This window comes from Saccostrea cucullata, unplaced genomic scaffold, assembly GCF_032062105.1.
Source record: "Saccostrea cucullata isolate Sc308-1 unplaced genomic scaffold, CSIRO_AGI_Scuc_v1 ctg2761, whole genome shotgun sequence".
NCBI classification, from domain to species: Eukaryota; Metazoa; Mollusca; class Bivalvia; order Ostreida; family Ostreidae; genus Saccostrea; species Saccostrea cuccullata.
The window spans coordinates 48,851-70,142 of NW_026940720.1; the positions used below are offsets into that span (position 1 = coordinate 48,851).

A 21,292-nucleotide genomic window follows, 5' to 3' on the forward strand; every position below is an offset into this window, starting at 1 on the left:
TTTAAAATCATGTTTTAAGTAAGAGAAAGCCCAAACCTACGGTCCATGATTTGTTCTATCTCTCACAGAATGGACTGTTCGAGACTTAGAATGTTACTGGTCCCTGTGGCCACTTTCTACAATACAAAGAAGTCGCTCAAATGACGCAGTGGTTGTGTCTGCTCTCGAATCGCTGAGCAAGAGTTGATCATTACATCGCGGGTTCGAATCCATTGTGGGGCGTGGAGACCTATCTTTCCGTCAGATCGTATAAACCCGGTAAGTCCAGGCACAAAACAATTTCTATCTCTGCTCCCCTGAGTGTATAGGTATAAAAAAAACTCCACCGGCAAGTGTAGTTGAAAAATTCTCTAGAGACGTTAAACAACAAACACACAAAACAGAAAATGTGATGCAACCCTTTATAGATTAAAATTACTGTCTCACGGTGAACTCTTCGGAAAGAACTCGTGTTGAAAAGACGCTAAAACGTTTATTCTGTGAGTTTTGTCACACAAACTAAAATTTTGCGTCTAAGATCCAATGAAAGCAAGTACCCAAAGGAATATGATGTATTTTATTTATAAAATTATGGCCATTAGAGATTGTAAAAGGCTTTGTTTCAACTTATTAGGTCACCTGAGTAAACTCAGGTGACCTATTGCTATTTGTTGTTGTCCGTCGTCGTCCGTCGTGCGCCGTGCGTTAACATTTGAACATTTTTAGCTTCTTCTCTGCAACCACTCAACCAATTTCAACCAATTTTGGCAGATAGCATCTATGGATGAAGGGGAACAAAAATTGTGAATTTCATGGTCCCTGTCCCCCTTGGGGCCTGAGGGGTGGGGCCAAAACCACTAAAATTAGTGCAATCTTTAAAAATCTTCTTCTTTACTCCTGTACAACAAGCAGGCAAACTGTTGGCATGAATGTAAATGAGCATTGAGTCCTCTACCAAAATTGTGAAATTCATGGCCCCAGGGTAAGGGGTTCTTGTGCTAGGGCGGGGCTATATAGATTATATAGTGAAAATGCATTATTTCTTTGAAAATCTTCTTCTCTGCTCTTGGATATTAAGTAAACTAAGTAAGTACATAGTTATGTTGAGGAAGAGTGCCTCTTCCAAAATTGTGAATTTTATGGCCCCAGGGTCAGGGGTTCTGGTGTTAGGGCGGGGCTCTATTGATCATATAGTGAAAATGCAGGAATTCTTTGAAAATCTTCTTCTCTGCTTCTGGGTATTAAATAAGCTAATTAAGTACATTGTGGACGGTACGCTTTGGGAAACGGTATGCAAATGAAGTGGGCGGAGCCTGTTAGCTTTGGTCCTTGATTGGCTGCTAATTTTACAATTTTATAAACTAACTTATAAATAAACTAACTAAGTACAAAGTTATGATGAGCAGGAGTGCCACTTTCAAAATTGTGAATTTTATGGCACCAGGGTCAGGGGCTCTGGTGTTAGGGCGGGACTCTGTTGATTACATGGTGAAAATGCATTTATTCTTTGAAAATCTTCTTCTCTGCTTCAGGGTATCAAATAAACTAACTAAGCACAAAGTTATGATGAGCAAGAGTGCCTCTTCCAAAATTGTAAATTTTATGGCCCCAGGGTCAGGGGTTCTGGTGTTAGGACGGGGCTCTATGGATTATAAAGTGAACGTAGAAAGAGGCACTATTGCTTATAATATCATAATTATAGACTTAGCATGCTTACTCTATTTACTTAATACCCAGAGGTAGATCAGAGTAACAAAGAGAAAATGCACTTCCACTTTCTAACCAGTTATGCATCTCACCCCAAAGGAACCACTGACCCTGGGGCCACATACCGTAAATCTGGAAATTTTTACTGTAGATAAATTTTTAGCAAATTTGCTCGTTCATCTTTAAAAATCTTCTTCTTTACTCCTGTACAACAAGCAGGCAAACTGTTGGCATGAATGTAAATGAGCATTGAGTCCTCTACCAAAATTGTGAAATTCATGGCCCCAGGGTAAGGGGTTCTTGTGCTAGGGCGGGGCTATATAGATTATATAGTGAAAATGCATTATTTCTTTGAAAATCTTCTTCTCTGCTCTTGGATATTAAGTAAACTAAGTAAGTACATAGTTATGTTGAGGAAGAGTGCCTCTTCCAAAATTGTGAATTTTATGGCCCCAGGGTCAGGGGTTCTGGTGTTAGGGCGGGGCTCTATTGATCATATAGTGAAAATGCAGGAATTCTTTGAAAATCTTCTTCTCTGCTTCTGGGTATTAAATAAGCTAATTAAGTACATTGTGGACGGTACGCTTTGGGAAACGGTATGCAAATGAAGTGGGCGGAGCCTGTTAGCTTTGGTCCTTGATTGGCTGCTAATTTTACAATTTTATAAACTAACTTATAAATAAACTAACTAAGTACAAAGTTATGATGAGCAGGAGTGCCACTTTCAAAATTGTGAATTTTATGGCACCAGGGTCAGGGGCTCTGGTGTTAGGGCGGGACTCTGTTGATTACATGGTGAAAATGCATTTATTCTTTGAAAATCTTCTTCTCTGCTTCAGGGTATCAAATAAACTAACTAAGCACAAAGTTATGATGAGCAAGAGTGCCTCTTCCAAAATTGTAAATTTTATGGCCCCAGGGTCAGGGGTTCTGGTGTTAGGACGGGGCTCTATGGATTATAAAGTGAACGTAGAAAGAGGCACTATTGCTTATAATATCATAATTATAGACTTAGCATGCTTACTCTATTTACTTAATACCCAGAGGTAGATCAGAGTAACAAAGAGAAAATGCACTTCCACTTTCTAACCAGTTATGCATCTCACCCCAAAGGAACCACTGACCCTGGGGCCACAAATCCGTAAATCTGGAAATTTTTACGTCGATTTATTTTTGCGAATTCGGGTCAAAAAGCTGTTGATTAATTTTTACGCTTCAAATTTTTGCGAATTGTCACTGGTGCTAAAAATAAAAATCACTGAAGATTTTCATATCAGGTTATGTTTCAAATAATATGCCTAGTTAGAATACCACCAATATACTCACAACGTGGCAAGATATTGTAAAATCGCCCGAAAAAATTTTGATAAAAATACGAAAGGATTTGCACTGAAAATAATTTTAAAATCAATTATAACAAACATCTTTAAGGTTGTGTATGCCTTTTGACCTAAAGTATAATCCAAATGAAGAAAAAATATTTTATTTTCTCAACGTTTCTTTTTTTTCTCACCTAAAATTTACACGCCGCGTTTGCATTTGGAACTTTCTAGTAAATGCACTGAGTTTGAGTTATCTCCCGTGTTGATAAACGGTTAGATAAAATGATAGTTCTCCCTTTATTGGCAAATTAATTGATGAAAATAATTAAAAAGGGGCATACCGCCTCAATGCTTGAAAAATCATCGCAGCCACGATATTGCATATAATGAGGGCAATTTACACGCACGGGTAATTATTAACTTGTAGTTATATAGTAGACTAGTGTAAACAGGTTTCTTTTAAAAATGACCAGTGCTTACCGACGCCTATTCACTGAGTTAAAAAAAGACACGAGTCCTCAGAAAAAAATTCTTCACATGTTGATTTATTTTTAAGAAAAATATTTTTGCGAATGCAATGAACGCGCAAATTTGCTAAAAATTTATCTACAGTAAAAATTTCCAGATTTACGGTATGTGGCCCCAGGGTCAGTGGTTCCTTTGGGGTGAGATGCATAACTGGTTAGAAAGTGGAAGTGCATTTTCTCTTTGTTACTCTGATCTACCTCTGGGTATTAAGTAAATAGAGTAAGCATGCTAAGTCTATAATTATGATATTATAAGCAATAGTGCCTCTTTCAAAATTGTGAATTGTGAATTTCATGGCCTCTGGGGTAAAACATGAACCAATTTTAATTGTTTGAAAGTTGTTACACGATACTCAGGTGACCTATAAGGCCCGTGGGCCTCTTGTATGTTTCAGTTCTCCTTTATTACATTGAAAACTTTGGCATGAAAGTTTCCATAAAAAGAGCTGCAGGTACAGCCAAATCAATTTTTTTTCCCGATATTAATTAGATTCAACTCATTAACTGGAATAATAAAGTAGCACGTGTTTGGTGGCTACTTATTAATTGAACAGAGCGTCACCACAACATAAATATCTTGTGTTCGAATCGGTTCATAACTGATCATCCCTAGAAGGTCAAGTATGTGTAGGTTGTTTGGGTCAAAGTAATCAAAAAAGCAAATAACAGTGCGACATTTAACTCCGGACACGACATAGTCCGGACTTTTTGCTACCATTTCTAATTGTCATGTCCAAAAAAAATTTATAGCACCTGGTGGGATTTCTTTGCAGTATCACATATTCTCAAGTTGAACTCATAAACATCACTACTTTAAAAGATATGAAGTCCTAAAATTCAGAATCCCATGGGAGAATGGTGGGGTTTTCAGTCCCACCAACTATCCCACCATTCTCCCATGGGAGAAAAAATGTCAGATGGGATTTTTTCTCCCATTAGGATTTTTTCTCCCACAAATTTGTTCAAATGGGATAAATCCCACGAACACTGGCAAATGGGATTTTTTCTCCCATTCATTGTCAAATATGGGATAAATCCCATAGAACATGATATGTGGGACATTTACTCCCATCAATATTCAAATATGGGATAAATCCCATATGTAACTGACCGATACTTATTTGAAATTTATAATAATCATTTCATTAAAACATTGCTTATTAGTTGTAAAAATAAATATGAGAGGCCCAAGGTCCTTGAATCACTCTTCTGGTAAATTATACAATCTATTATTTCTATTTGAAGCCTCTAACTCTAAGTAACCTATTACCCCAGATGCATCAACTGAGAAAGTTTGAAAATTCTTAGCCAAAAAGTACAAGAGATGTGTAAAAATAGCCATAAAATGATAAAAGTAGGTCACCTTGACCTACTTTTTGGTCGACATTATCCGAAAACACAAGATGCATCAACTGACAAAGTTTGGCAATTCTAAGCCAAAAAGTACCCAAGATGTGTTAAAAAAAGCCATATAATGTTAAAAATAGGTCATCATGACCTACTTTTTGGTCAACATTATTCAAAAACCCAAGATGCATCAACTGACAAAGTTTGATGATTTTAAGCCAAAAAATACCCGAGATGTGTTAAAATTGCCATAAAATGTTAAAAGTAGGTCACCATGACCTACTTTTTGGTCGACATTATCCTAAAAACCCAAGATGCATCAACTGACAAAGAAGATGGGTGAACAAGGCGGGTAGAATGCCTATAGCGTCGGATATTAAGAAATCATATTCAATATGTGAATTGGGTATTTAAATTAACTTCTCATTATTTAAATTTATGAAATTATGAGAAAAAATAACTTTTCTGAGAGAAAAAAAATCTCGTAAAAAAATTTCTTTTATAAAATATAAGATGATATTAGTGGGATTCGAACCCTATTAAGCAATAAAAATCCGCCCTATCATACTGCTCTGAGACTAACATGCTAACCACTATGCTACATGGGTCATGAAAATTTCAAACATTTAAATCTTGTTTGTGGCATGACCCATGACTTAATGGACTTGAAGTATTTTTCGGAAAGATGCGAATGTTTTGTCATAAAAGTGTACTTTCAAGATATAGTGGGTCTTCGCTCCATGTTTTTGTAAACCAAAAAAGTATAATTTATTTTATTGCAAACTTTTAGGATTATCTTTCAAAATGATGGAGGGAAGACCCACTCATATTGAAAAATTTTGTTAAAGTATGAGAAAATGATCGATTTTGTTCTTTTTAGTGTGTGTATGCTTTTTCGTAGGCAAATATTGTCAGTCTTATTGAGATTTTTGCAAATTATAAAAATTTTACATTAAATATACTTAAAATATAAGATGAAATATCAAATAAAATTCGGATATAATTGAGATTAAATTTTTCACATCTTATCTGTCGTACTGTAGGCACTTCACCCGCCTTATCCACCCATCTTTTTTGACGATTCTAAGCCAAAAAGTACCCGAGACAAACATTCAGATGGGATAAATCCCATATTAACCAACACCAAGTTAGCATTCTAAATATTATTAAATTATAAATGAATGTATGAGAAATAAGACACCCAAGGGTCTTGAATCACTTCTGATAAGCCATAGAATTTCAAAAGTAGGTCATAGTGACCTACTTTTATCATTTTATGGCTACATTTAAGTATCTTGAGTACTTTTTGGCTTAGAATCATCAAACTTTGTCAGTTGATGCATCTTGGGTTTTCGGATAATGCAGACCAAAACGTAGGTCATGGTGACCTACTTTTATCATTTTATGGCTACATTTAAGTATCTTGGGTACTTTTTACCGTCTTCCTTGGAAGACGGTATTGTATAGTTGAAGTTTTTTACAGTCTTCAGACTATGCACTTCCTCTCTTTTGTGATTGGTAGAAATTGCATGATGAGAAAATTTTCAATTATTTCATTGGTTGAAATGCTGTTCAAGGCAAGGGAGATAACTTTCTGATGATCTATTTTTCGTACGACCTAACAATTTTGCAAGATTTCCAATCTTAAAAAAATGACAAAACGAACAACAAAATCGGCAGTAATTATTTCTTAATAACATGATATTTTTTATAGCAATAAATAAAAAGGTCTCTTTAATTTCTTTATAAATAAAATTTGATAGTTATTGCTTGCAGGCTTTACAATTTGTTATTATTCTTTTCCCCTTTCTTGTTTGAAGAGTGAATGGGAATCAGCCGAGGTTTGCCGAAAGCTCTCGGCCAGTCAAAGTTTATGGAGATGACCGAGCGACAACCGTGGTAGGGCTAATGCCCGTAAAAAGCTAATTTAGAAATACAAAATCAAGAAATTCAAAAGAATTATACGGCCTGTTAAGTATAGATCTGTTTACTGTTTAAAATTGTTGCTAAAGACGGTAAGCTTTTTTGAAAAGCTCTACTTGTTGGCTTAGAATTGTCAAACTTTGTCAGTTGATGCATCTTCGGTTTTCGGATGATGTCGACCAAAATGTAGGTCATGGTGACCTACTTTTATCATTTTATGGCTATATTTCAGTATCTTGAGTACTCTTTGGCTTAGAATTGTTAAACTTTGTCAGTTGATGCATCTTGGGTTTTCGGATAATGTTGACCAAAAAGTAGGTCATGGTGACCTACTTTTATCATTTTATGGCTATATTTCAGTATCTTGAGTACTTTTTGGCTTAGAATTGTCAAACTTTGTCAGTTGATGCATCTTGGATTTTCGGATAAAGTCGACCAAAAGGTAGGTCATGGTGACCTACTTTTATCATTTTATGGCTATATTTGAGTATGGGGTACTTTTCTTGGCTTAGAATCATCAAACTTTGTCAGTTGATGCATCTTGGGTTTTCGGATAATGCCGACCAAAAAGTAGGTCATGGTGACCTACTTTTATCATTTTATGGCCATATTTCAGTATCTTGAGTACTTTTTGGCTTAGAATTGTCAATCTTTGTCAGTTGATGCATCTTGGATTTTCGGATAATGTCGACCAAAAGGTAGGTCATGGTGACCTACTTTTATCATTTTATGGCTATATTTGAGTATTGGGTACTTTTTGGCTTAGAATCGTCAAACTTTGTCAGTTGATGCATTTAGGGTTTTCGGATAATGTTGACCAAAATGTAGGTCATGGTGACCTACTTTTATCATTTTATTGCTTTATTTAAGTATCTTGGGTACTTTTTGGCTTAGAATCATCAAACTTTGTCAGTTGATGCATCTTAGGTTTTCGGATAATGTCGACCAAAAAGTAGGTCATGATGACCTATTTTTATCATTTTATTTTATACACATCTCTTGTACTTTTGGGGTTAGAATCTTCAAACTTTCTCAGCTGATGCATCTGGGGTAATAGGTTACTTAGAGTTAGAGGCTTCAAATAGAAATAATAGATTGTATAATTTACCAGAAGAGTGATACAAGGACCTTGGGCCTTTCGTATTTATTTTTACAACTAATAAGCAATGTTTTAATGAAATGATTACATGTATTATGAATTTCAAATAAGTATTTTCTTTAAATAATATGTATATGAATATTGTTTACGTAAAAAATATTTGGATGCAATATCGGTCAGTTACATATGGGATTTATCACATATTTGAATACTGATGGGAGTAAATGTCCCACATATCATGTTCTATGGGATTTATCCCATATTTGACAATGAATGGGAGAAAAAAATCCCATTTGCCAGTGTTCGTGGGATTTATCCCATTTGAACAAATTTGTGGGAGAAAAAATCCTAATGGGAGAAAAAATCCCATCTGACATTTTTTCTCCCATGGGAGAATGGTGGGATAGTTGGTGGGACTGAAAATCCCACCATTCTCCCATGGGATTCTGACATTTAGGACTTCATATCTTTTAAAGTAGTGATGTTTATGAGTTCAACATGAGAATATGTGATACTGCAAAGAAATCCCACCAGGTGCTATAAATTTTTTTTGGACATGACAATTAGAAATGGTAGCAAAAAGTCCGGACTATGTCGTGTCCGGAGTTAAATGTCGCACTGTTAAATGAAAATACATTTTGGTGTTTCCCGCATGTCATTAAAAGGGGGGGGAGCATTTTCAGTTTTGTGCGAGAGCGCTACCATTCAAACTTTCCTTGAGCTAAAAACAGAAGCCAGAACTATGGAATGAGGGGGCACACAAAGTTTAATAAATTTTAAACGTTTTCTATAGTGTTCTATATATAGGCAAATTAATTGGGGAGGCAGGCGATCCAGGGCTGTGTCTGTGTCAGATAAAACATGGAGATAATGAACAGTATTCAAGATCAAAATCCATAGAACAACACAAAACAGGACCTCTAAAACATCAAAGGTGGGATCAGGTACCATCTGGAGGAGTGAGCATCCTTGCCGACCGGTCACACTCGCCATGTGCTCCTTGTCATGATCGGAAAATAACGGAAAAATCCGTCGACAATTCAAGTGTATAAACAATGGACTAACAATTAGTATGAAAAACGTCAGTCGGCATTTGACTCAATTATAAAATTGTATTTGCTGACAAGATAATTGTATCGATCATAGAACTTACAAAATGATGACTTGATTGATTGATTGTATATTGTTTAACGTCCCTCTTGAGACTTTTTCACTCATGGAGACGCCTCCACTTGCCGGTGGAGAGCTGCATATTTTGTCCTATACTCAGCACTCAAGGCCATTGAGAAGGGAGGGATCTTTTTCGTGCCAGCAGTGCGAAACGGTACCTCAGTTTATACGGTTTCATCCAAAAGACCGGTCTCCACGTCCCACAGTGGGATTCGAACCCGCGACGTAAGGATCAACTCCTTACTTTGCGACTCTAGAGCAGACACTCTAACCATTGCGCCAAGCAGGCGAGAAATGATGACTTTTAACGAGACTTCTGATATTCTTGGTTCACCAACTTGTTTGTAAGTAATTTACCTCGTTTTAGAAATTATTCGTACGTACAGCATGCTCTTGCGTATCGAATCAACTGAGATATGTAAACTCCGTATGCAGTTGACAAGGTATATTACTGCATAAGTAAGGGAAGTTGACGATTAAAAGTCAAAGTCATCAATTTCAATCAGAGATTTGTTGTTGGATTAGAGAGAGAGAGAGAGAGAGAGAGAGAGAAATGACTTGACAGCTTGCCTGAAAAAGCTTTGATGACTACGGAAAATTCCCAAACTTGGAAATCAATTTGGGGGTTGGGTACGTGTTAAATTTCTAAATACATTACAAAACTATCGTGGTTCAACTATAAAAAGAAGGGAAAACCAGACTTTCCATAAAATTTTTAATACTTGATTTGACGTTCTTCTGGAGAATTTTTCAATCATATTGAGACGCCACCACTTGCCCCTATCATTGATCGATCAGAGTTTTACATTGGAATTGAAAATTTTGGTAAACATCTCGAGAAAAAAAAAAAGAAGAAATTCTGGTAAAGAAAAACAATCCCTTGAGCAGTAATATTGGAAGAATCCAGAGGTAGTGAAATTTTTAAGTCTGTCCCCCTTTCAATATAGAACTGATTTGTTTTTTTCGTAGCCAGTGTGCCTAGGTGAGGATATTGTTCGCCGGTTTTATGTTATTCAATTTGGAGAAGAGCGCATCAGAAACCCTTGGCTGGCGAAGATGGTTGTAAAACAAAATGCAATCAATTACATCCCTTGGGTAAATAAACAAAGAAGTTTGTTATTTGAGCAATGCATCATAAATTATCGATAATATTAAGGTTCTTTTTGCCAAAAAGTGTTGCTTATGTGACCATATTTGTATATTCTTTTTATTTGTTTGAAGTCAATCTCATAAAATTTAAATATTAACGAAGTAAACGTCAATTATACATGTGGTGACAGCGTTCACAAATCGCTATAATGGAAAAAAAAAATCAATACTCTCTTTTGATAAAGGACTATGGATTTATACATGGAAATATTGTGTATAAATGGTTTATTTTGACAAACACCATATATATATATATATATATATATATATATATATATATATATATATATATATATATATATATATATAGTTACATATATTATTTCGTAGATTTACAATCTCATATCGTTTATTCCGCTCACAAGAGCGGATCAAAGAATCTGATTTTAATTAGAGTGCATATATTTATATTTCATTTTAAATGTAATGGATGATATTTAAAAATACGTTTATTTCAGAAAAGGTAGCATTTACAATTTTTTGAGAGCTTAAAACATTCTGAGTTGCTCTAAAATGTTTTTTTTTTTTTTTTTGCTCACAAGGTCTTCATTTATATCAAATTCTTAACATTCATATTGAACACCTTGGTCTTAAACAATTATTTTACTTTTATATTTTGATATGGTGAAGCTGCCTACTAAAAGAATTTATCGTGCCCTTTGCAATATTTTAAAAGAGAATTAATAAGACTAGTCTGATAATCATTTTTAAAAATATTCTCTGATTATTAATAAACAGTTTTTTTTTAATTACATGTATCTTTGTGGTGTGATTTATTCATTTGTAAATTGATTAATGTGGTATCATAATTTCCTTTCATTGCCGCTGTCCGTTCCGTATTTTACCCGCGAGTATAATTAGACTTGTCTGTTGTAAAATTCTTCTAAGATTATAGGGCTCTATAAAAAGAGTTAGCCTTACAAATTACTTGTCCATATGAAAAGCGATGTATAAGTCTGCAACGTATAACTACTCCTTAAAACCTTTATTACTTAGTTTGAAATGTCATTTCTGCGTGCTTATGGCACCGGTGATATTAATATCGAGAATTAGCAAGTGTGTTTCATCTGCGGTGGTTTATGTTTGGCAATACACGCCCCAACAGCTCTATTTTAGTTATTCACGACGACAAAAGAAAGCTTCGAGCATCAATTTCTAAACTTTTATGCGTTCATTTTAAAACCCTATGGACGATCGAGATTATAAGCTAAGTGAAATTCTTTTCTTTGACGTTATTAACTCCCCCCATACTAGTATTGAAGGTCATTCTAGAAAATACGAACTTAAATTTAATCAGGCTTATTCTATAAATTATAAGCGAAAAGTGAAAAATTCTGTCACTGAACCATCGGTTATTCTTCAAGATGACACCCTATCCCGATTAAAACGAGTGTCCTTCGGTTACTCATTTCATTTAACAGTAGTAGTCTAAATTAAAAACAAGATGTCTTTGTGAAACACTGATGCCCTCGTATGGCAGCTTATGGCGAGGGTTGAATTCTCTCAAATGCATGTCGAACTCCGAAGGTCAAGGTCATAAGTGTTTGTACCCAAATTAAGGTCTTGTTACAAAGAATACATCTGTGATGAAAGCCCTTGTTCTGTTTAAAAGTTATGACCAAGGTTAGTTTTCAAAAAGTGGGTCAAACTCTTAGGTCAAGGTCAAAAATATTTATACCAGCTGAAAGGTCTTGTCACATTAAATACACATGTGAAGTATGAAAGCCCAGGCACCAACTGTTCAAAAGTTTATATGTTAAAGTTTAAAGTGTGGTCTTTTTTTGGTAAAAGAAGGTCAAACTCCAAGGTCGAATTTGGTGTTTCCAAACGAAAGGTCTTATCACAAGAAATACACCTGTGAAATATGAAGACATCGCCCCATCCACTCAAAAGTTATGGACTAGATTATTGTCTACTAAGTCGTCTACTAAATTCGCTCAACACTGCTTCCAAGATTTAACGCGGTTGTGATTGGTGAACATACCAGTGTAGGAAGTCACGTAGAGCACGGTACAGACATGGATAACGAAGAAATGTCCGGCGGGGCTAACGCAGACATGCTATAAATCCATTTTAAATAGGATGAACGACCAAACAATAGATATGAAGAGAAACATGGCTGTGCAATTGGAACAGTTCAAGACTTAAGAGAATTGCAAGGATCAACGTCGTCTGTGTCCTCTGAGGTTAAGAATTTGTAATGTGAAGCGAGCAGGCGATAGTATGGAACAATCCAGGTTTTTGATAGAATTGAATGAATTGCCTCTGAAGTTACGTGAAAAAGTTTGTTCTCCCTGGGATCATTCAAGCTTCCCGGGCGGATTCCACGATCTACAAAATCTGCAACAGTTTTACGAGATGTGAGAAATGGGCTATAGATAGAGGAATGTGATATTTTTTCTTCTAAAACTTTACATGTATCCATTTATTTAGCATGTTTAACTCAATAGGCTCATTCTCCATCATCTATAACTGACGCTGTTTATGCTTCTTGATGAGCGGGCTCGTAATCTTGTTGGATTTACGTCTCCGACGGATGTCCAGTTTGTTAAAATGTTATGAGAGGTGAAAAACGTAAAGATGCAAAGCCTATTTCAAAGAAAGAGCCCAATAACTGTTGATAATTTACATGATATGTGTTTGAAGCTATTTGATAAAAATAATCTTTATAATCAGAGAATTGTTAGTATGGTACTGTTAGCATTCGCAGAATTTTACGTAGTAGAGAAGCTATTAATTTCGAAAGACCTGACATCCAATTATTTCATGATCATGTTGAAATATTCATCGAATCTAGTAAGGCTGATATTTTATACAGAGATGGCACCTGATCCCACTTCTGATGTTCTGCTCTTTTCCTATTTTGTATTGTCTAATGGACTTTTGAGCTTGAATTTTGTTTGTTAATTCCATATATTTCATGGTACTAGAGTTGTTATTGTAAGAACCTTTTCGGATATGCGTCTTGTTCCTAACTTCGTTTAGATGGTGGCGTCTCCATATGAGTGAAAAATTCTCGAGAGGGACGTTGAACAAGTGCAATCGATCAATCGTTTAGATGGAGTTCACGATGATTCTCAGGATTTTGTATTCTGTGCAATTTCTAAGACAGGAAAGGAATACTCTTTACGTAATTGTGCTAAACCGTTGTCTTCTACCACAGTTCGTGAAATATTCATTGAAGCATATATTGGCATTGTGAATGACATCAATGATTACGGGCTGCACAGTTTGTGGTTTGAACAAATTATATTGTTTAGATGTTACAACAAAAGGGTTGGATACAAGTTCTTAAAACTTAGAACGTCCTCTCAGAGTTTGCGTTCCGGTGGAGCAACCGCATTTGTGGTACGAGGAATTTCGGAAAGGATATTCAAAAGACATGGACGTTGGCGTTCGGGGTCCGCTAAAGATGGATAAGCCAGTATCCGCTGTGTGATCGTTTAAATGTTTCACGGAACTTATAATTAACTCAATTTGCCGTATATTTTGTATTAAGATTTATATGCATGAAGTTAGTTTGAATGTTACTTGTTCGTAAATTTTCAAAATTTAACACTCATTCCCGCTCTGTATATTTAGGGCTGCTGCGTGTCGTTGCTACATGTATATCCAAAAATTGTGTTGTTCTTAATGGATTTAAAGGAGAAGTAAACCATCTAAAATGAAATAAAATATAGAAATACCTAGCTGCAGATCTGTAGCTCTCCGAAAGAAATATATTGATAGACCGGAGAGCTACAGTGCCACCCATTGAAAAAACTGTATATTTATTGCGCACAAAAAAGTGCGCTCGATTCTTAATTCTTTTCTCAATTGAAAATAATGAAAGATTTTAAAAAATCCCCTTATTTTCTAACAAGTACTCTCGTGGTTGACATCCGAACGAAGCATATTGGACCGAATTATCTTTGAAACCAAAATGGCAGTATAAATAAGCAAAATGTTCGATGATTACAATATCCGGGTCAGGAAGACTATTAACAACAATTATGAGGAATGTTTGGTTGTGGAAACAGCGAAAGAATATGTTAGGAACACACGGTTAGTAATATCTTGAGATTACAGCTTTAGAAACATGGAGAAATAAATCGAGAACTGAGCGCACTTTTTCGTGCGCAATAAATATACAGTTTTTTCAATGGGTGGCACTGTAGCTCTCCGGTCTATCAATATATTTCTTTCGGAGAGCTACAGATCTGCAGCTAAGAAATACCATTCCTGAAAATAACAAAGCTTTGGTTTTATATCCCCAATGTAAATGCTTGTCTATGGTTTATCTAGACTGTTCTTAGCAGATAATACATTCACACAACAAACTATTTTCACCACTCTTTGCAACATTAGTTGTAAATGATGCCAATCCATATCTAATCCAGCAATGTGATGCAAAGGATCAAATCGGCCGCAAACAAAATTTAGCATTTCAAATAGTACTTTCACAATTTTAAAAGCATCCATGCAAGAAAAGCACAAGATATTCAAATCTGAAATATTGATCATTTTTTCAGACTGTTTACAATGCAAAATAATTTTAAAAAATTTAAAAAGTAGAAATTTTAGTGCATTTGCTTATAGAATGGATTCATCGATGTAATAAAGTCAATGATAAATGATAAGAATTTACTGTCATCAAAATGAAGATGTAAGCGTCGTGCTGATACCCTGGATCTTTGTCACGTGATGTTTCTGCAGAGTCGGCTATGCTGCAAGGCGCGGTGTAAAATGTAGGAAAAATTAATAATCCATTTGTCATTTGCAGCCCTAGCTTGTTCAAAATAATTTTTACCAGTTGAACTTTTTCAAACTTATTCAACATGCACTTGTCCCACGTCATTATTATACGGAAAATCAATACTTAGTTTAGAGCAAGTTTTTAATATATTTTACTCATTATTTTGTACATGTCATCATTTAAGAATTATTTTACTGAACTAATAAAAAAAACAACGTCTCATTTCCCTATGTGCACTTTCTAACACGACCACAAATAGATCGGCCGCTGCGGCCGTTAATGAAATGCTTTTAAGGTATGCTACTGCTCCCACATATTGGTCTGATTTTAATATAACGTGGTATGCAAACAGACTACTATGAATTAAGTAATTGTTTTTTATAGATTTTTTTTATTTTGATGACTGATATTGCCATTGTAACTAAAATATTAAAAATTCTGTAATATTCTTTTAAATGGCTACCCTCGCTTCAGTTTAATTCTGCATGCAAAGTAACTTAACTATGGATCATTATTCTATTTATTGCTATCGTAAAGTTTCAAGTCCAAGTGCTACTATTCTTTCTTTATTATAAGTACAAGCCATTGGGGGTACTGTCTCGACAGACAGTGCTGGTTTTTAGGGGGGGATTTAACTTGCTATATTCTTTACTGTGTCAATAATACGATCTTCAAAAACATGTATCATGCAATGACTTATAACGAACTTGATCTGTTTTTGTAGCAATACCGCCATCTGTTCTGTATGAATACATCTTTTTTGCTTTAACATGTCCTGATATTCTATTATGTTTTAGGCAAAATGGTACAGTACTTGATGGTGGTCTTCATGTCCGTCAATGTAATGACGTTAACGGCGATAGGATTCGACCGTTATTTCGTCATTGTACATCCTAAAAGAGTAAGATCATACAGGTAAGAATTATTTCCCTCGTATTTGACGCAATCCTCTTCCCCCCAATATATTTAATATACAACCACAGAACAACAGAAGACAAAGAAATAAGAATCAGAGGGCAAAAGCAAAGTTTAAGTAAGCTTTGGTTTCGTTTGGGCAGCATTTGATTTGGACAATGATGGGGTCATGATTTGAACCAAAATGAATCGACTCTTTCTAAAAATGTTTCATATAACTACTCAGTATGACTATAAACATGGCTTTGCTGTTCTTGGGGGGAGATTTTAAAATATTTTCCTACATGTGTGTATCCCTATGTAAAACTTGGAATCCCCCATTGAAGCCTTACCTGCCACACCAGATGATTTATCAAACCTAAATCCAAAGGTTTCCCCTTTAGTCGAATATCCTTTGTGCAAAGTTTGCTTGAAATTAGCCAGTGTTTCTGAAGAAGATAAATATGTGAGAAGTTTACTTTACCGACAAACAGCGGACAAAATTCGATCTTACTTGAGTCCTCGGCTCAGTTGAGCTAAAAATATCAAAAGGTTGACCATAGCGTAACAAACATTAGCCGACTCACAGTTCAGGAATAGAAATAAACATGTCAGTATAGTGGCATATAAAGCTGATAATAAAACCCTTGATAAAAAGTTAAATTAAATTATTGAATGTTGATCATTGTTTAATTTCGATTATAACAATGTATAATTAATGAATATTTGATATATTTATTTTCACTAGAAAAGATTAATTTGATGGGTTATTCTGAAAAGAAAAAATGGAGATAACAGACAGTATTTAAGCTCACTAGCCCATTGAAACAAACAAATCAGGAGCAAGCAAACATGAGCTTCTAAGACATCAGAGGTGGGATCTGGTGCCATGGCGAAGTGAGTGTCCACTGCCAACCGGTCACACCTGCCTTAATTGTGCTCTTTGAGATAATACATTTGTACATGGATTTATGTTCGGTGAAAGTATTTACTAAATAAGAGGCCCAGGGGCCACATCGCTCACCTGAGCAAAGCAGCTAGGAAAAATCACAAATGAGATCAGAACTGAAAAGTTTACTGAAGGGGGGGGGGCTTGAATTTAATACTACTTGAGAATGCCTTCATATTAATACAGCATATCACTTTGCTGTTCTTGATAAAAAGATTTTTTTTAAACATTTCCTTTCTATATAGATAACTTCATAAAAATTTGAATTTAATTCCCCATTGTTTCCCTTCCTACACCACAGGGCCATGATTTGAATGAATTTAAATCAGGATTTGAACAAACTTAATTTTACACTACCCTAAAATGCTTCTATATAAATACTAGTATCACTAATCATGGTTTTGCTATTCTTGAGAAAAAGAGTTTTTAGCCGGGCTTATTGCTCAAAGAGCAACTGCCGGCTTATGTGATCCTGTTCAAGGCAGGATGTTGACCCCATAGTCGCCATTTTAAAGTTACGTGCATAAATATAGTTCTTACTCTCAACCGCTTTTGAGATAATACAAACGCTAAATAAAGCAACAAATATAAAACGAAGTTTTATCTGTATAAAATAAACATTAGTAGTAATGACTTTGAAAACTTCACAAGTCAAAGATCATAGTTCATTAGCGTAAGGATTTTTGATAATCAGTGTTACCGTAGTTCTCTACACATACGAGGTAAAGCAGGAGAGGGAACCAAATTGGCCTGTTTGTTTACATTCAGCTGCGGTACCAGATTAATTCCGATTCTGACAAAATCGGACCGTGGTATTCGGATTGAAAAACTCACTGTCAGTGTCTTATCATTTATATTGATAGTTTTAAAATATTTTTTTCATCAGAATATGAACGTGATTCATGTAAGAAATCCATTCTACTCTGTAAATGAGCCCGGCTCTCTGTACTTCTGAGTACTTTGATTTAAATATGTATTTTAATGTAAAACTTGGATCTCCCATTGTGACCCCACTCTATCCCTGGAGGTTATAATTTTAACAAACTATAATCTAAACTACCTGAGAATGATTCCATATAAATATCACTAATGATGGCTTTGAGGTACTTGAGAAGACGATTTTTAAAGATTTTTCCTATATATTCCTATGTTAAACTTTGATCGGCCATTGTGGCCTCACCCTACCCCCGGGGGTCATGATTTGAATAAACTTGAATCTACACTACCTGAGGATGCTTCCATATGAGTTTCATCTTTCCTGGCAAAAGTGGTTCTTAAGAAGAAGATTTTTAAAAATTTTCCCTATATATTCCTATGTTAAACTTTGATCGGCCATTGTGGTCCAACCCTACCCCCAGGGGTTATGATTTGAACAAATTTGAATCTACACTACCTGAGGATGCCTCCACATGAGTTTCATCTTTCCAGGCCCAGTGGTTTTTGAGAAGAAGATTTTTGAAAGATGCCATTAATTTTTCATTAATTCATAATTATCTCCCCTTGGAAGAGGGCATGGCCCTTCATTTGAACAAACTTGAATGCCCTTCACCTAAGGATAGTTTGTGGCAAGTTTGGTTGAAATTGGCCCAGTGGTTCTTGAGGAGAAGATGAAAATGTGAAAAGCTTACGACGACGACGACGACGACAACAACGCCGACTACAACGACGACAGACAACGGACAAATTTTGATCAGAAAAGCTCACTTGAGCCTTCGGCTCAGGTGAGCTAAAAAGTACCCCAAATAGATTTTGACTTAGAAAGTAAGATTAAATAAAGGTGCTGTAATAAAACTTGTTTTTTTTTTTTATCAATTCTCAAATGTACGTTTAGGCTGTTAAGGATGCAAATCAAAGTTACTTAGTTTATATTATTTGTATCCAAGAATAGACCATTTACCGTGTCACTGACTGGTTATAGGAGAAGGTTAATAACACTACACTACAAGAATTATCTTAATAGCATTAGCATCGCTCCAAGATATCTGAAATCTTCTTTGTATCCAATCCATAAGAAATAGATGTTTGATTTTCTTTAGCTTCTAAGGTTCTCTTTTGAATTCCAAAAATGAGGATGCTTGTATTAAATTTTATCAGGCAACAAATCCTCTCCAATTCACATATATTGAAATCTACTCGTGATACATTTGCTTAATTAGAAGACTTCCTAAAACATGGAATTTCAAACATCTGAGACCCTTAATCTTCGTCAGCAAAGTTTTTTTCGATCCTAAATCTACTTGAGTTTGGAATCCCTTGGCTAGCAAAGATGGTGACCCTTTTAGCAGGTTGGCGTAGGTCTTTTTCTTATTTCGAATAATACGTTCATTAACACTTTGAGTGTTCGCCATTACCGTACAGAATGAGTTTACATTCATTACGTTGTGTATGAAAGAAATCTTAAAGATTATACACATATTAATTCCATACTTCTTTTAAAAGACGCGCATTCAAATAAAAAGAAAACGACCTTTAATCTCTCTATTGGTGTACAGTATAAGGTTATCCCTGGTCTCCTTATTGATGTACAATTTTGGGTGATAATCGAAAAAAAATTATACACAAAAAATTGATTCATAAAATATAATTAAATAATTATAAAATATAAGCTTAACTTCATCGAAAAATCAATTAATTCATTGATTGAATGTATATTGTTTAACGTCCCACTCAAGAATTTTTCACTCATATGGAGACGTCAACACTCGTATGTTCCGTGGCAACATAATTCATCAATTAAAAAAAATTGAGACAATTTTGTATCTTTTAGTGGTCTACTTACATGCCACATATTAAAATCAGACTAAAACTGTGTTTTGAGTAGCATTTTGAGAGTATTTTTTACAAAAATATGTTTTTAGTAACCATGGCAACCCATTCATGGAAAAAAAAACCGATGCACAGAATTATATTCCTTAGTGCAGTCTACGTGTGTGCCAAGTTATAGTGAAATCAGGCAAACATTGTACATTGTAGGAGGAGTAACATTTTAAAAGTATTTCACAGAAATGTCTATTTTTAGTAACCACGGCAACACCAATCATGAAAATCAAAAACCGATGCACAAAATTGTGTATTTTTAGTGTAATCTACCAAAAAAAAAAAAAAAAAAAAAAAAAAGAAAAAATACCATTTACTATTCTGTGTAGGAGATAAGAAAATTTGATTGTGGATTGTATCCTTAGTACTTTGAAAATCTTGGTTTCACACCAATAAACTATTTTCATAGTCATGATAAGGAAAGTTGCCTTTTTCAAACTTATGAATTTTAACGTCCCTGAGTCAGGGGTTCTGGTGCTAGGGAGGGACTCTAATGTAGTGGACATGCATTAAAACTTTGGAAGTCTTCTCCTCTGCTTCTGGTTATTAAGCTGATAAACTCTATACAATTATGAGTTATGATAAGGAAGGGTGCGTCTTACTTTTACTTACTATTTCTATTTAAAATCTTTTATATTATGATAGCTAGAGTAGATTAATCATGAGCCCCAGAGGAGGAGTCAATCCTCAGGTAGGGATAAGATTTTTACATCGGTATAATACAAAATTGATTTAAGCAATTATAATTTTTACGATTTATTTGGAAGTTCGTGGTTCAATATTTTTATTTTTGACTTCTAAAAACATAGGCGTTGGAACCGGGGGCAAAGTTAAACATGAAATAGGAATTGAAAATTGTGGGTTACCTTTTTTTGTTGGGTTAGTCCCCCCCCCTTTCAAATTGCATCAGACGCCTATGAAAAAGTATTATAGTGATAAAGTTATGGTTTATTTTTATAAATGTAAAGTTTTGACTTAACCTTTACTTTATTTTTTGAAAATTCATGGAACCAAATATGTTTATATTCAGAAACAAACTATATATTTTTTTTAGTAAAAAAAATCTGAATTTTTTACTTCATTTTTTTAAAAAGGCAATACGAATTATTGAAAACTATATGTTTGATTGAATGCTGACTTATTCCCGTTCAAGAATAGTTCATTCATATAGAGACATCATAATGTACCGAAGAAAGGCTCCAAATTGTGACCATTCACAAGGCACTTTGGGCATTTGAGCATTGAGGGTTCTTTATCGTGTCGTGATACATATCCTCGGTTTTTAAAGGTCTCATGAAAAAATTAAACCCACAAGTTTAACTTCATGGTGCCCTTGGCGAAGAAACAGTTTATGCATATTTTGTATCGATTTACACGGCCTTATTTTGAACACACATACTTCCGATCAAGGAACGAGCACTCTATAGCTACCGGCTGGACTATGGTGACGGTAAAGCAGTTGGTATGAAAAGGATATATACCTGTATTCCAAGTTTCATCGTCTCGTCGCCCGGGTATAGGACAAATTTTGCAGCTCTCCACCGGCAAGTTATGGCATCTCGATATGAGCGAAAAATTCTCGAAGAGGCACGTTAAACAATATACAATCAATCAATCTAAGTTTCATCCATGTTGAACAAATCATGGGGCAACATTTTAAAATTTGTTTTATAT

At 34.9% G+C, this 21,292-nt stretch overlaps 1 protein-coding gene across 1 annotated transcript in view; it reads left to right on the forward strand.

Annotated features, from left to right (window-relative positions):
- LOC134256041 (galanin receptor type 1-like) overlaps positions 1-21,292 on the forward strand; it is a 65,411-nt gene that overhangs the window by 22,105 nt on the left and 22,014 nt on the right. The window contains exon 2 of the mRNA XM_062738632.1: positions 15,756-15,873. Within this exon, the coding sequence (XP_062594616.1) occupies positions 15,756-15,873 (118 nt within the window). The remainder of the gene's footprint in view (positions 1-15,755; positions 15,874-21,292) is intronic.